Source organism: Salvelinus sp. IW2-2015, linkage group LG4q.1:29 (assembly GCF_002910315.2).
Source record: "Salvelinus sp. IW2-2015 linkage group LG4q.1:29, ASM291031v2, whole genome shotgun sequence".
Taxonomy (NCBI): domain Eukaryota; kingdom Metazoa; phylum Chordata; class Actinopteri; order Salmoniformes; family Salmonidae; genus Salvelinus; species Salvelinus sp. IW2-2015.
The window spans coordinates 87,885,033-87,901,807 of NC_036842.1; the positions used below are offsets into that span (position 1 = coordinate 87,885,033).

At 45.1% G+C, this 16,775-nt stretch overlaps 1 protein-coding gene across 1 annotated transcript in view; it reads left to right on the forward strand.

Annotated features, from left to right (window-relative positions):
- The window catches only part of LOC139024906 (copine-8-like), a 69,073-nt gene that overhangs the window by 9,312 nt on the left and 42,986 nt on the right, over positions 1 to 16,775 (forward strand). Inside the window, exon 2 of the mRNA XM_070439888.1 lies at positions 2,313 to 2,353. Within this exon, the coding sequence (XP_070295989.1) occupies positions 2,313 to 2,353 (41 nt within the window). The remainder of the gene's footprint in view (positions 1 to 2,312; positions 2,354 to 16,775) is intronic.

A 16,775-nucleotide genomic window follows, 5' to 3' on the forward strand; every position in this document is an offset into this window, starting at 1 on the left:
ACCTTCCCATTCACACACCTGCTCCATCACATCACCTCTCCATCACCACGCCTCTCATCACACACCTTCCCACACCACTTCCCATACACACTTCCATCACACCCTCTAACATCCCAGCCCTCTACCATCAGCACACCTCTACCATCACACACCCACCATCACACAACGCCATCACACACTCTACATCACACACCTCTCCTACCGATCTACAGCACCCTCTTACCATCACACCTTCTACCACCACACTCTCCATCACACACCTCTTACCATCACACACCCCTCCCATCCATCACCTCTCCCATCACATACCCTCCCAGACCCAGAGTCGTCTCACTCTCCACTCTCCAGTCGTCTCCACTCGTCTCCATTCTCCAGTCGTCTCCAGTCGTCTCCACTCTCCAGTCGTCTCCACTCGTCTCCATTCTCCAGTCGTCTCCACTCTCCAGTCGTCTCCACTCTCCAGTCGTCTCCACTCGTCTCCATTCGTCTCCAGTCGTTTCCACTCTCCAGTCGTCTCCACTCTCCAGTCGTCTCCACTCGTCTCCATTCTCCAGTCATTACACACATTTGATGTGAACAGCCCAATTCTATCTCTTATTATCACTTCTATATGGTTTCAGCCAACTAATGGGCTAGTGGAGCTCTGCTCTGACAGAGGCATGTAGCGGTCAGCCAGACCGACAGTGTGATACCATCTGGGGCAGGCTGGAATCAGCACAACATGGGTGGCTGATCTAGATACATCACTAACGATCAACGCCCAAAGACACTTGCTGCACTTGGCTGCCTTGTCACAGAATGAATGCTGTGCGGTGCCCCCCTGGCTAGCATGATAACGAAAACCAAACCCTCTCTCTCCCTATTTCTCGCCCTCTCTCTCTCTCTCTGTGTCTAGTGGTCTGTAGATGCCTGCCTGATGGACAACTATTTTTCTTCTAGTCTCTTAAATAAGTCAGAGTTTCACAGCTCAGAGCTTCAACAAAACAGAGCATGAAAGGTTGATGGAGTTTAATGTATTATCTGGCAGGAATTCAAGTTGTGAGCGGTTTTGGGTTTTCTTAGGCTCTTTTCTGTGTTTGACCTGGACTCACCACCCGGTGCAGCACAGTGTGACATACAGTGCTGTTAGAAACTAAACAGAGTAACAGACCCACTATTCTGCTAACGTATCACACACACAAACACTGCTAACGAGGCATGCTGGGAGACCTCTTCCACTGTACATCTGATGTGTGTCGGAGCGGTGTTACATAACATGGTGTTGTGGTGTTGTGATGTTGCGGTGGTGTTGTGGTGTGGTGGTGTTGTGGCGGTGGTGCAGTGTTGCGGTGTTGTTGCGGTGGTATGGTGTTGTGGTGTAGTGTTGTGGTGTTGCGGTGTTGTTGCGGTGGTATGGTGTTGTTGTGGTGGTGGTGGTGTTGCAGTGTTGTGGCAGTGTTGTTGTGGTGTGGTGTGGTCAGGCTGTCCCCATGTGCGATGGCACTGCAGGTGCTCCCTGTGGTGTTGCTGTCGGTGTGCGTAAGGCTCCATGTTGTGGTGTTGATTGAGATTGCACGCTGGCTGTGGCTGGTGATTGTTGTTACGGGTGTGTGGGTGGGAATGTGGGTTGGTGTTGCGGTGGGTGGTTTGTGGCGGTGGTGCAGTTTGTGGTTGGTGTTGTGGCGGTTGATGGGTGGTGTTGTTGTAGTGTTTGTGGCGTGTGCGAATGTTAATCTGGCACCTGCTTGTTAACGGTGGTGTACCTCACTGCTTGGAGCATCTGGTAGGAATGGGGACTTGTCTTCCTTCAGTGCTTCTCGTTAGGATGAAATTTTTACATCTTAGTCTCTACCAGGAGTGTTTCAAAAAACATATTTTACTAGTTTTTCCCTGTTTGAAAAACGAATCGCAAAATTGGTCTCTAGGCGTGTACTGGATGAATGGAGAAATCACTTGGTAAATGGTAGTTAGGGTACCAATAATGACGATATTAACTACCTAAAACATATTTAAAATAAACTAATTTAAATATGGAATCCTTCATTGGTGAAACTGCCACGTCCATTTGGGATATTGCAACAGCAAAGAAGTTACTGCAAACAACCAACAAAGTTTATTTCCCATCTGACACAGTACACGTGCAATAGAACAGCAGAATATATAGTGAATGTATTTTTACCAAGCCTGCCGGAGGCTCCTCCCCTCCGTTTCTCCTCTAACAACAAAACAATAACAAAGGGGTGCTTGGTGGTAACAGTGGCACTGTTTCCCCTAATACAGATAACATCTTTCACAAACAATAACGGCTGTTTCTTTGCTCTCTTGTTTTACAGAAATCTCCTGGACAGAGACACATTCTCCAAATCAGACCCAAGTAAGATTGTCTTTTATACACACACACACTTATTCTCTCTCGTTCTTCTGGCCCTCTCTCTTCCCCCTGGAATCAGTGTGCATTTGCATAGTATGTCAGCAGATGTCGTATTTGTCACTGTAATCTCAACTCTGGCTCTACTTGACTGAGCAGAAACAGTCTGTCCTTGTGTACACCAGCCATAGGTTAGAGGATTCCTCTGCTGCTTATTCCCTGCTGATTCTAGAAATCTTCAAAATCATGACATTTTAGTCATGTTTCTGGATTTTTGCCTCACCTTAACCAGCCATATCTGTCATAGAGATAATGGGATGTCTGTGGTCTGTGTTGTAGATAAGTACATTCTTAAAATTAGGACTATTGGCCCTCTGAAGGAGATGTGGTCAGACTCGCACTAGCAAGGAGGGAGGACTCTGATCCGAGAGGCCTACTGGCTGGCTGGCTGGCTGGCTGGTTGGCTTGCTAGAGGCTGGCTGGGTAGCTGGCTGGCTTGCTGTGGCTGGAGGCTGGCTGGCTGGCTGGCTGGAGGCTGGCTGGCTGGCTGGCTGGCTGGCTGTAGCATCTTTATCCAAGGCGGTACTTGTGCTGTGTCCATATCTCTGATGTGCAGACGGTACTGACCCCAGTCACACAGCATTATACCTCCTCAGCACTGCACTGCAAGCCAGGGGGGCCAAGACGCACACACACAGTCACAAACACAAACACAAACACATGCACACCGGGTTGGGTAGGTTACTTACTAAATGTAATCTGTTACAGTTACTAGTTACTTGTCCAAAATTGTCACGAGTAACCTAACTTTTGGATTATCCAAAAGTAATCTAATTATTTTCAGTTACTCTCAGACTACTTTCTCTTAGGAGGCATACAAAGAAGACAAAAATGTATATTACCAATTGAACGACATCTATTTAAGCAATAAGGCACGAGCGGTTGTGGTATATGGCCAATATATGCACTTATGCACCACGCAACGCAGAGTGCCTGAATACAGCCCTTAGCCATGGTATATTGGCCATATACCACAAACCCCCGAGGTGCCTTATTGCTATTATAAACTGCTTACCAACGTAATTAGAGCATTCAAATTAATGTTTTGTCATAACCATGGTATACAGTCTGATATATCACGGCCTTCAGCCAATCAGCATTCAGGGCTCGAACCACCCAGTTTATAATACCATATAAATCAATGTTAGAATTTACATAGCTGCCCATAAATGGATGTTGCATTTTACTTTATGGGTTGGTTATGTAGGCTTGAGTGAGAAAGTTACAGACCCACCAATATCATACCCCCAAGACATGCTAACCTCTCAACATTACAATATCAGGGGAGGTTAGCATTTTTTTTGGGGGGGGGGTATGACATTTATGCCTCTAACTTTCTCACTCATCATTATTCACAATTCATTCAGGATTACCCCGTAATCCCGGTAGTGTAACATTTGATAAAATACTTTGTGAATTTCACCAGGTTCATATATTAATATAACATGCTGATTTGTTATTATGCATGCCTGCATCCTGGGAGTAGGGGAGTGTGTACTTGCGTTTTTCCCTGTCTGCTCATCCTCAAACCATTCTGATGCACTATGAGAGGTAGACACGCTTTTTCTGTCATCTTCAGAAAAGTTAGATTCCTTTAATCACAAAGTCATGACACAGTGTTTTGTTCATGAAAAATGTTGGATATTTAGAGTTTACTCATAAGTGGATGATATTGTCAAGATGTAATTGTACTTTTTTGGGATGATGTTAACATTCTGAATTCAACATGTGGTTACTAGCTAGCTAAGGTATTGTATGTGCGAACGATGGTTAGCTCCTCCACTGATCCCAGTCCTTTGTATTGTGCGTGTGTTGTAGAAAGAGGCGATGATTCAGAACATATTTGTGCTCTACAAATGTTTGGTATTTTCTTTTGGTTGCAGGTATGTGGTTTTAACTACAGAGCATTAGGAAAGTATTCAGACCTCTTTACTTTTTACACATTTTGTTACGTTGTAGCGGTATTTATTAGAGAGGTAAAGATAAAGATTTTGTTCGGGCGCCAGGCAGGTATTAACCATGCCGAAAGGAAAAGAGTAGAATAGAGAGAGTACCACTACTAGACCCACACACATCAGCAGAAGAGACTACCTAGAGTGTAGCCTGTTTACCAGATAGCCAGTGGAGAGAAAAGAGAATACACACCCTATAAAACCCACATCACAGCACAGGGGTAACCCCACCAAGAATACCTCATACAATAATAATAATAATAATAATAATAATAATAATAATGGCAGAGCAATTTAACAGCAACTTCATACAAGAAAGAACCCAGTCATCAACAGAGGATTTGCAGTAATCTGTATTATCTTCCAGTGGATGAGTGCAGAGGGTATGAATGTGGGGGGTGTTCATAGACACAACAAAGGCCTTAAAAATGTCCACAACCTTCTCAGCCACATGTCATTAGTACACCCCACCTCAATAGAGTTCAAATAACAATACCCAACTTGCAAGCAACCTCCCTTTTAACTAAAATGTCCACCCAAATAATTCTGGCAAGGCAATAATAGTCCAGCTCTAATGAACTTCAATGGGAAGTGCATTTGAAAAATAGAGAGTCTGTTGCAGGGTAAAGCACTGGAACGATAGAGGGAAGAGAAAGAGAGAAAGAGAACAAGAGAGATCTTAGCTGTGGTCTTCAGGTGTGCCGGTGTACTGTCTGACTGTCGATGGTTTGTTGGTTTGTATGTTTAAGCTTCGCAATAATGTTGCTACTAATCCATGCGATCCATAACCGGCGCGGTCCCAAACTAAAACAACCACGACATTGCTGGATCACACCGATGATTGAGTTAAATACTTTATCAACTACATACGCTGAAAACAAACAACACTTCTGCAGCATAGCACACACAATCAAACTGTTGCGCCACCCAAGAGCTCCTCCCCAAAGAGCTGAACGAGCTGTCTTTATGTCCTCATTCCTTACTGCTCATGCGCTCTTAAAGTGGCAGCGCACAGTGAAGGCTCCGTGCTGGATTTCGCCACACTCCTCCGCCCATGAAAAAACAAAGCCTGTAGAAACAGAGAGGATGCAGGCTTTGACAAGTTCATGTTCCTGCTACACAAAACCAGGGAAGTTGTCATCATCAGAGTCCTCCACGAAGAGGTCCTGCAGGTGTTGCTCCACCCAGTGTGTGTAGTAGTCCACTACCACCAATAGATATTCATTCCGGGTCCCCCGGCTGGGAGGAAAAGGTCCCATGAGATCAATTCCCAACATTTCATTTGGATGGTTTACCACGGTCTGCTGTATTTTCCCAGCAGGTCTGCCAATGTCTGGTTTGTATTTCTGGCAGACTTCACACTGCTGTACAAACTTCCGGGTATCAACCCACATGCCTGGCCAGTAAACCACCTCTTGTAGTCTTCGATACGTCTTAAACTCCAAGACGGCCACTCATGGGATTAGCATGATAAACTTGGATTATCTGGTCACTCAATGTAGAGGGAATGAAGACGCGATAATGGGTGCTGTGTATTCCATCTCCTCTTGGAGTTTTTCRATACACTTTATCCTGAATTATGCTATACTTATCATTGAAGCGACTCTTCGAGTCTTCTTCAGACAGACTCTTGTGGATCGCCATGATGGCAGCATCCTTCTGCTGTGCTCTCCATACACTCTCATCATCCAGAGGAAAGGAATCATCCAGACACTTAGCGGTAGTGTAAGTGCTGCACAAGGGAGGACAAACATTGGCAGTCTCTGTAATCCGAGAAAGGGCATCTGGTACAACGTTTAGTTTTCCTTTGCGATATTCAATGATGAAGTCAAACTTCTGCAGTCKGATAGACCAGCGAATAAGACGGCTGTTGGTCTTGCCTGATGCCAAAACCCACTGCAGAGCAGCGTGGTCTGTGACAACGGTGAAGATCTTCGCCTCCAAGTAGTAGCTCCATTTCTCCAAAGCCCAGACCACAGCGAGGCACTCCCTTTCAGTCGTTGAATAATTCCTCTCGGCTGAATTAAGGGTGCGACTTGCATAGGCAAGAACTTCTTCTGTTCCAAGTCCTGTTTGTTGAGCCAAGACGGCTCCAAGTCCTGTTTGACTTGCATCCGTGTACACAATGAAATGAGCATTCARGTTAGGATGTCCAAGCACTGGAGGAGTAATTAGACTGTTTTTGAGTGCTTCAAATGCAATTTGGCATGCAGAGGTCCATTGGAATTTCACACCCTTCTTCTTAAGGTGGTTGAGGGGTTCGGCGACCTTTGAAAAGTCAGGCACAAACCTGTGGTACCATCCAGCCATACCCAGAAAACGCTGAACAGCATTGAGGGATGTGGGAATTGGGAATTCCTGCACTGCTGCAACTTTGGCTGGATCTGCATGGATACCTTCAGCATTAACCACATGACCAAGGAACTTGAGTTCTGGCAAACAGAAATGACACTTCTTCAAGTTCAAGGTAGGTTCAATGTAGGTTCCTGTAGGTTCATGCTCTAAACTTCGCAGAGTACGACCTGCCTCTCACACAGGAAGCGGTGCAGGTCCTAATCCAGGCACTTGTCATCTCCCGTCTGGATTACTGCAACTCGCTGTTGGCTGGGCTCCTGCCTGTGCCATTAAACCCCTACAACTCATCCAGACACGCGCAGCCCGTCTGGTGTTCAACCTTCCCAAGTTCTCTCACGTCACCCCGCCTCCTCCGCTCTCTCCACTGGCTTCCAGTTGAAGCTCGCATCCGCTACAAGACCATGGTGCTTGCCTACGGAGCTGTGAGGGGAACGGCACCTCCGTACCTTCAGGCTCTGATCAGGCCCTACACCCAAACAAGGGCACTGCGTTCATCCACCTCTGGCCTGCTCGCCTCCCTACCTCTGAGGAAGTACAGTTCCCGCTCAGCCCAGTCAAAACTTGTTCGCTGCTCTGGCACCCCAATGGTGGAACAAACTCCCTCACGACGCCAGGTCAGCGGAGTCAATCACCACCTTCCGGAGACACCTGAAACTCCACCTCTTTAAGGAATACCTAGGATAGGATAAAGTAATCCTTCTAACCCCCCCTTAAAAGAGTTAGATGCACTATTGTAAAGTGGTTGTTCCACTGGATATCATAAGGTGAATGCACCAATTTGTAAGTCGCTCTGGATAAGAGCGTCTGCTAAATGACTTAAATGTAAATGTAAAGGTCAAACCTGCAGCCTTTAGTCTGTCGAAGACGGACTGTTGTCCTTCAGATGATCCGCGACAGAGGAGTAGACTATGATGTCATCCAGATACACAAGACAATTTCTACCCCTCAGATCTCCCAGGACAGTCTCCATCAACCTTTGGAAGGTTGCTGGAGCATTCTTCAAACAAAAAAGGCATGACTTGAAGGAGTACAAACCAGCAGGGGTGACAAAGGCAGTCTTGTCCTGACTAGCGGGATCCATTGCCACCTGCAATAGCCACTGTTCAGATCCAGATGACTAAAGATAGATGCTCCTGCCAAAGATTCCAGTATGTCATTTATGTTTGGTAGAGGGTAGGCATCGCTTTCTGTTATGGCATTCGGCTTCCTGTAGTCCACACAGATCGATATCCACCATCTTTCTTAGGAATCAGGACAACCGGAGAAGCCCATCCGAAAAAGAAGGTTCACACAATTCCATTCTCCAACATGCTTGAGCAGTTCATTGAGAATTGCCAGTTTGGCGGGGGACAACCTGTAGGGACGCTGCTTAATGGGGACATCATGCGGGTATAGATTTTGTGTTTGAAGATGGTTGTACGGCCGAGTGTAAGAGTACAGACCTCACGTTCATTCTCCAACATCTGGAAAAGCTGCCACCTCTCATCATCTGACTGACATGCCTGTTCACTGCTTGTTTGATGTAGAAATCAGCATCATGTTGCTTTTGCTCTCGGATAGAAGGGGGGAGGGGGGGGGGGTACGGCGGTAATCAGGGTGATAGTTGGGTTCTCCGACTTCACTGGTGGAACATGTTTTTGTCTCTTTATATTTTCTCGGTCTCTGACTTGACCTTGTCCGGACTCTGCATAATGTAGCAGGCTCCAGCCTGAAATCAGTGCATTCCAGGTTGAAATGGATGAGGCTGGAATAGTCAGAGTGCAGCCGATAGGAGGGTTCGGACATCGAGATGGTCAGTCCACTGAAGAACAGGAAGTCTAGGCCAAGGACTACAGCAAATGCAAGGCTTGAATCTGCAAGAATAGCCACAGGAAGTTTAATAGTCTCATCATGCAGTTTTATTATTATACCAATCCAGCCCAAGGGGTGGTAGGTTCTCCATTGGCCAAGTACAATGGTCCCTCCTCCCATGTTCGTAGCTCCTCATGAGGTAATGCCATGTTCTGCACAGGGCCTCTTGCATCAGGGTGTAAGTTGCTCCTGTGTCGATTATTACCTTCCCTCTCCAGTTCCTAACAGTCAGAGGACCAATAGTTGTTGCGGAATAGGAATAAGACCGCTAGTTGTGATGTCTAAAGGTTTCATGGGCATTAAGGCTGACCCAATTGTATGCAAGCCACCCATGTCTGTCTAGACTTTCGGTCTTGTGTCCTTTCTCTGAATCCTGACGCTGGACATAGAGCGGGCAAGAACTGGAGGATGTTGGACTTTACACCTCCAACACATCACTGGACTTTTTGCCTGGATCTTGGGTACAAATATCTGAGATGGTTTAGCCCCAGGAGAGCTATGGGTATACTGGGATGAAGGAACAGGGTTTTTTAGTCTGAAGGTGGTGCTTCCAGTCCTTCTCAAACTGAGTCCCCAGACGCACCAGATCATCCACATTCTGCACACGTTCTCGAAGTTGACTAGCAAGGCGGGGAATCATGTTTCTTAAGAATGAGTTTGACCATCTCCTGCTCAGTAATGTCAGCCTTCCATCTCCTACATAGAACTCGATAGGAGAAGGCAAAGTCCCGTATTGGCTCTGCTTCACCCTGGACTCTGTTACGCACACGTTCCGCCAGTTATCCCCATAGTCCTCTGAGAGGAAGGCTGAGGGAATATATTTTGAAACTCCTCCAGGTTGACACCATGTTCACGGGCTATCTCCCACCAGTCTCTTGCTGTTCCATGGAGAACACTGCGGAGGGTGGCAAGAACCTCCAGTCAGTAAGGGGCCGGATAGAAAGAAAATCATTACACTTAGATAAGAAAAACAGTGGATCAACATCATCTTCTGGGCTGCCAAAAGTGGGGAAATAGTTTGATAGGGAGGGAGCACTCTAGAGGAGGGCATGACAGTGGCAGCGGGGTTCTGTGGTTTAACAGTATTTCAGAGGGGATTTTGTAGTGCTACCTGTTCCTATTCCGTTACTGACCAAGCCAGTGGCAGAGGTAAAACCTGAGGGAGGTACAGAAGATTTGTCCAGAAGGGAAAAAGCATTTCATTACCTCTCTGGTGCAGCTCTTCAATTTGAAGGTCTGTGGCCTTCTGTGCTTTTTCCATCTCATTAACGGTGTCCTTTTGAGTCTGTTCAATCAACAATCGTAGTTCCCCCTGTGAGAGAGTTCTTCAATGTCCTCCATAACTTCCTTCAGATAAGAACACACTCCCTTCACAACAGAGGCTGACTCCCTCTGCTCTCTGTTTTTGTTCCTCCTCAAGATAGATTATGACTTGCTGATGGTTAGTTTCCATTTGTGTTTTGGACCGGTGCAGTTGTCCCTGAATATCCTGCTTCAGAGAATCTTGTAAATATTTATGTTTCTGAACAATTGTTTGTTGTTTCTCATTTGACAGGGAAGGTAATCCAACCTCAGCTGCACATCTGTCTGATGAGCCTCCACACATTCACTGAGTTTACGAATGGCATTCTCCTGCTTGTCAAACAATGATTGGTGTGTGTCCATTGATGTTCCAGTTGTCCAGTGATCACAGAGACACCTCTCCCAGTCTCTCTGGACAGGGTAACAGGAAGGGTTTGAGGGGAGGGTAATAGCGGAGATGTTATAGACGAGCCCGAAACCTGGGGATTAGTCAGTGCTATCAAACTCCATTAGTTCATTGAGTCCTTCCACAATGAAAGAATCTTGAACACGATTACCATTAGGTGTTGTCCACATTGACCAAGTATGGGGTTCCAACAAAAGACATGATTCAACCTTGTGTGGATGGTGTCATGGGTGTTTCTCTTCAGGTCCCTGTTTGGGTGCCAATTCTACCGTCCTGACATCTTCCCAAACGTTAAGACTTATTGTAAAATGTATTAAATTTTAAAAAATCCTCATCAATCTATACCCAATCCCCATAATGACAATGCCAAAACAGGTTTTTAGATTTTTTTTAAAAATGTATTAAATACAAAAAGGTAGGTATTCAGACCCTTTGCTGTGAGACTCTAAATTTAGCTCAGGTGTATCCTGTTTCCATTGATCATCCTTGAGATGTTTCTACAACTTTTATTGGAGTCCACCCGTGGTAAATTATATTGATTGGACATGATTTGGAAAGGCACACACCTGTCTATATAAGGTCCTACAGATGACAGTTGTAACGGTTTTTGACTTGAGGTTATTTATAGGGGTGCCAGGTAGGTTGTGCCTACCAGAGAAAAATTGGTTTCTTCCTTTTGGTTTGGGAGGGAATGAGTCCCATCTGGTCCGTCAAGTCCACCAATACAAAGGACTTATGTAAAAGTCAGGATGGAAAGATCACTTTTCATAAACCCCTTAAACCATTGGAAAGAACTTCAAACAAGTGTATTCTTTTGCGTGGTTGTATTAACAACATAAATGATCATTTTCATTTGTCATTTAGCAGACGCTCTTATCAGTAGCGACTTACAAATTGGAAAGTTCATACATATTCATCCTGGTCCCCCGTGGGAATGAACCCACAACCCTGGCGTTGCACGCGCCATGCTCTACCAACTGAGCACACGGGACTTCACGGGACTGATCACACACACACAACAATATAACAAATAATGCCGCTTTATGTTTCATTTAGAAATGTGTAGCATTAAACCCAGTATTATTCATACACTCAAATAACACTTATTTTGCAACACAACTATAAAGCGTATCAAAGACTAATCAAAGACTAATACGTCTCAACAACTACAATAATCACAGTATACATCACCCCAAAAAAAATGAATACCGTGTACAAAAAGTTGTAGTCAGTCGGTCAGTCATACAATCCAATCCGCCAACATATCTCCAGGCGGAGAAAAGGGCCACTTTGAACAACGGAGAGGTGTAGTCCACAGAACGCCAGAGTGGATCCAATCCTGGGTAAACTCGCCTTTAAGGCTACAAACACACTTTAGGCAACAAAACAACCGAATAGCGAAGCTTCATGAACTGAGGGTTGCCCACACATCCTCATTCATGTCCTCAATCACAACTTCACCTTTGCGCAGCTGATGCTGGCTATTTAATGGGGAATTAAAGGGGAAGCGGCCCTATTAGAAGGAGAAAGCACCCGAGACGGCCGTCAACACAGTGCATGTAGAGCAAAAACCAAGCCATGAGTCGAAGGAATTGTCTGTAGAGTTCCGAGACAAGATTGTGTCGAAAAACAGATCTGGACAAGGTTACCAAAAAATGTCTGCAGCAATGAAAGTCCCTAAAAACTAATGGCCTCCATCATTCTTAAATGTAAGAAGTTTGGACACCAAGACTCTTCCTAGAGCTTGGCCGCCTGCCAAATTGAGCAATCAGGGGAGAATGATCACTGACAGAGCTCAGAGTTCTACTGTGAGATGAAGCAGAGCCTTCCGAATGACAAACATCTCTGCAGCACTCGACCAATCAGGCCTTTATGGTAGAGTGGCCAGACGGAAGCCACTTCTCAGTAAAGGGTGCATGACAGCCCTCTTAGAGTTTGCCAAAGATCCCCTAAGACCACAAGATTCTCTGGTCTGATGAAACCAAGATTGAACTCTTTGGCCTGAATGCCAAGTGTCACATCTGGAGGAAACCTGGCACCATCCCTATTGTGAAGCATGTGGTGGCAGCATCATGCTGTGGGGATGTTTTTTAGCGCAGGGATTGGGAGACTAGTCAGGATCGGGGAAAGATAAACGCAGCAAGACCAGAGAGATCCTTGATGAAATCCTTCTCCAGATGGCTCATGATCTTCAGACTGGGGAAAAGTTTCACCTTCCAACAGGACAATGACCTCTAAGCACACAGCCAAGACAACGGAGGAGTGGCTTCGGGACAAGTTCTGAATATCTCTGGAGGTGGGCCCCCGCCCTAGAAAGCCTGGACTTGAACCCGATCGAACATCTCTGGAGAGACCTGAAAATAGCTGTGCAGCAACACTCCCCATCCAACCTGACAGCGCTTGAGAGGATCTGCAGAGAAAAATGTGAGAAACTCCCCAAATACAGGTATGCCAAGCTTGTAGCGTCATACCCAAGAAGACTAGAGGCTGTAATCGCTGCCAAAGGTGCTTCAACAAAGTACTGAGTAAAGGATCTTGTGTAAATGGTATATTTTATAAAAAACTGTTTTTGCTTTGTCATTATGGGGTATTGTGTGTAGCTTGATGAGGATTTGTTTTGTTTTTATCCATTTTAAAACAAGGCTGTAACGTATCAAAACGTGGAAAAGTCAAGGGGCTACTGTCCTGATATTTTTGGAGCTCACTGTATTAGCCTGCTCTGTTGATGATTTGGTTGTCATGGACGACTGATTGGGCTCATTGCTTCCAGTTGAAAAATAAATGCTGCTCTCATGGAATGAAATACTTTGAGCACTACCGAAAAGTGCTATTTTTAATTTGAAAAATGTATGCCGTAACCTGCATTTGCTATAGCACTATTGTTTAAGTTTTTGTTGGTGAAACTTTGATACCTCCATAATTTGCAGCTGTTTAAGTATATCAAAAGTGCGCAAGTTTGAGCATGTGATGTGCGTTTTTTTAATCAGCAGGAATTAGATTGAGCAATAAAAGCCTCTCTCGTGTTCTTCTTAAATTTAACTTGTTGTTGACAGTATGAAGCACACTACCATGGACATTAGAAGGGAGGAACTCCCTCAAACTTTTATTCCATAGACTGGGCTCCGCACTATGCAGCTGTTGCAAGAGCGCATTTTGTCGCTGGCTGTCCACTGGATGCAAAAACAATGATTGATAGGCAGCTTAAACTACCACATTATGTAAGGCACAAATAGCTAAATGAGAGAGCAGCAGTGTGATTCACATCAATGCGCTATGTAGATAACAATAATATGTGATATCCACTAGGCTACACCACTGCTGTTGTCCTTACCTCCAAGCGTTTAGTGAAAAGGGATCATCTTCAGATGTAGACAGCATTCACACCATTGGAAGACATACACTATATGGCAAAAGTATTCGGAGACCCCATCAAATTAGTGGATTTGACTATTTCAGCCACATTCAGACAGCTGAACTCAACTGCATTACATGACGTTACATGACAGTACATGACAGTATATTACACTACATTACACTACATACCGAAATAATAACCACAACAGCCAGCTGGAACCCTATTTAACCACGAAAAGATGCATGCCCTGGCCACTGAGGTACAGTAACTACTAGAGAATGGGCATTTCTCCAGAGCTCTTTTCGCTAGCATACATACAGAGCTAGCGAGGGCAGGCAGAGTAGAATCACTCTTGTTGATTCTATGGACAGAGGCCATTGAAGCCCTCTCAGGGGTAGTGATCACGGTCAGTCAGGTGGAATGGGGGCTCTGACCCCTCTGATTCTAATGAGGTATATTTTGATTTGAACATTTTAACACCCCTCCCCGTAGAAGGAATTGGCTCAGATTACAGTAGCTCAGATTACAGCGCCAGACTGTATTAAAACAGATGGTTTTGGGACACTAAATCTGTGCGTGTGTGTATTTTTAAACAAAATACGTTCATAGCTGTTTATTTTGGTCCATATATTTGGGTGTATAAGTCCTCAACCATATGATAGGTCCAACAGTCAATTTCATGCTCTTCTAAAGGTTTGGGGTGGGGTTCAGACCCAGGGCCTCGAGCTTAATGATGAGCTTGGAAGGTACTCAGGTGTTGAATGCTGAGCTATAGTCAATGAACAGCATTCTGACATAGGTATTCCTCTTTGTCCAGATGGGACAGGGTAGTGTGCAGTGCGATGGCGATTGCATCGTCTGTGGGTCTATTGGGGTCGGTAACCAAATTGAAGTGGGTCTAGGGTGTCAGGTAAGGTAGAGGTGATGTGATCCTTAACTAGCTTCTCAAAGAACTTCATGATGACAGAAGTGAGTGCTACGGTGCGATAGTCATTTAGTTCAGTCACCTTTGCTTTCTTGGGTACAGGAACAATGGTGGACATCTTGAAGCATGTGTGACAGCAGAATGGGCGAAGAAGGTGTTTAGCTTGTCCGGAAGCAAGACGTCAGTGTTTTTTTTAACCTTTATTTAACTAGGCAAGTCAGTTAAGAACAAATTCTTATTTTCAATGACGGCCTAGGAACAGTGTGTGTTGTGAACTGCCTGTTCAGGGGCAGAACGACATATTTGTACCTTGTCAGCTTAGGGATTCGAATTTGCAACCTTTCGGTTACTAGTCCAATGCTCTAACCACTAGGCTACGCTGCCGCCCCATGACGTGACTGGTTTTCCATTTGTAGTCCGTGATTGTCTGTAGACCCTGCAACATACGTCTCGTGTCTGAGCCGTTGAATTGCGACTCCACTTTGTCTCTATACTGACGTTTTGCCTGTTTGATTACCTTGCGGAGGGAATAACTACACTGTTTACATTCTGCCATATTCCCAGTCACTTTGCCGTGGTTAAATGCGGTGGTTCGCGCTTTCAGTTTTGCGTGAATGCTGCCATTTATCCATGGTTTCTGGTTAGGGTAGGTTTTAATAGTCACAGTGGGTACATCATACACTTCCTGATAAACTCAGTCACAGTATCAGTATAGTCGTCAATGTTATTATCGGAGGCTACCCGGAACATATCCCAGTCTTCGAGATCAGAACAATCTTGAAGCGTGGATTCCGATTGGTCAGACCAGCGTTGAATAGTCCTTAGCACAGTGTTTCCCAAAGGCGTACACATTTCAGTTTTTGCCCTAGCACTTACACAACTGATTCTCATCAAAGTCTTGATTATGAGTCTGCTACTTTGTTAGTGCTCGGGAAATATTTAACATGTGCACCCCTTGGGTCACCAGGAACAGGATTCAGAAACACTGCCTTAGCATTTTAGCACTTTCAACTCTGTTCCTTTTTTTTGTCCTTTCTCTTCGAAAAATCTTCATTGCTGCCTGGGAGGCAGAGTTACACTGACATTTACATTAATTAGGAACAGAGCTTTCCTCTCATGATGTCATAGCCTAGGAGATAGAATGTTATCTTCCAGGTTTTCTTATGTCGTGTTTACTCTGTGTTTTACCTGCTGTTTTAACTGCTGTTTCCTCTGTGTTTTAACTGCTGTTTTAACTGCTGTTTCCACTGTGTTTTAACTGCTGTTTCCTCTGTGTTTTAAGTGCTCGCTCTCCAGGTAAGTACAGGGAGTAGGCGCAGGTCTCTACCTGACTTCGCCACACTCCTTTTAGCGCCCCCCCCCCCCCTCGGCCCACTACCTCTTAGCCACCCCCCCCAATAAATTTTTGGGGTTTCCTTTCGGGTTTCCAGCCAGCTCTCCTTGCTGCCTCCTCATACCACGCTCCTTGGGCTTTAGCTGCCTCCTCTCTTTCAAAAGAGCGGCGATTCTCCCCTGTCTTAGCCCAGGGTCCTTTTCCGTCCAATATTTCCTCCCAAGTCCACGAGTCCTGGTTTTTTGGCCGCTGCTGCTGGTTCCTCTCACGCTGCTTGATCCTTGTTTGGTGGGTGGTTCTGTAACGTTCGTCTAATTCCTCTCCTCGGATGAGGAGGAGGAGTAAGGGTCGGACCAAAATGCAGCGGTAAATGTTGACATAACGATATTTATTAAAGTAAAGACACGAAAACACTTTAAAAACTACAAAACAAGTAAACGATGTAGACAGACCTGGACTTGAGAACTTACAAATAAACGAAGAACGCACGAACAGGAACAGACTACATACACGAACGAAAACGAAACAGTCCCGTGTGGTGCGACATACACAGACACGGAGAACAACCACCCAAACAAAAACAGTGAGAACACCCTACCTTAATATGGTTCTCAATCAGAGGAAACGTCAAACACCTGCCTCTAATTGAGAACCATATCAGGCAACACATTAACCCAACATAGAAACACAAAACATAGATACCCACCCAGCTCACGTCCTGACCAACTAAACAAAGTTAAACAAAGGAAAATAAGGTCAGGAACGTGACAGCTGTTTTTCCTCTGTGTTTTTAACTGCTGTTTCCTCTGTGTTTAATTGCTGTTTCCTCTGTGTTTTAACTTCTGTTTCCTCTGTGTTTTAAACTGCTGTTCCTCTGTGTTTTGTAACT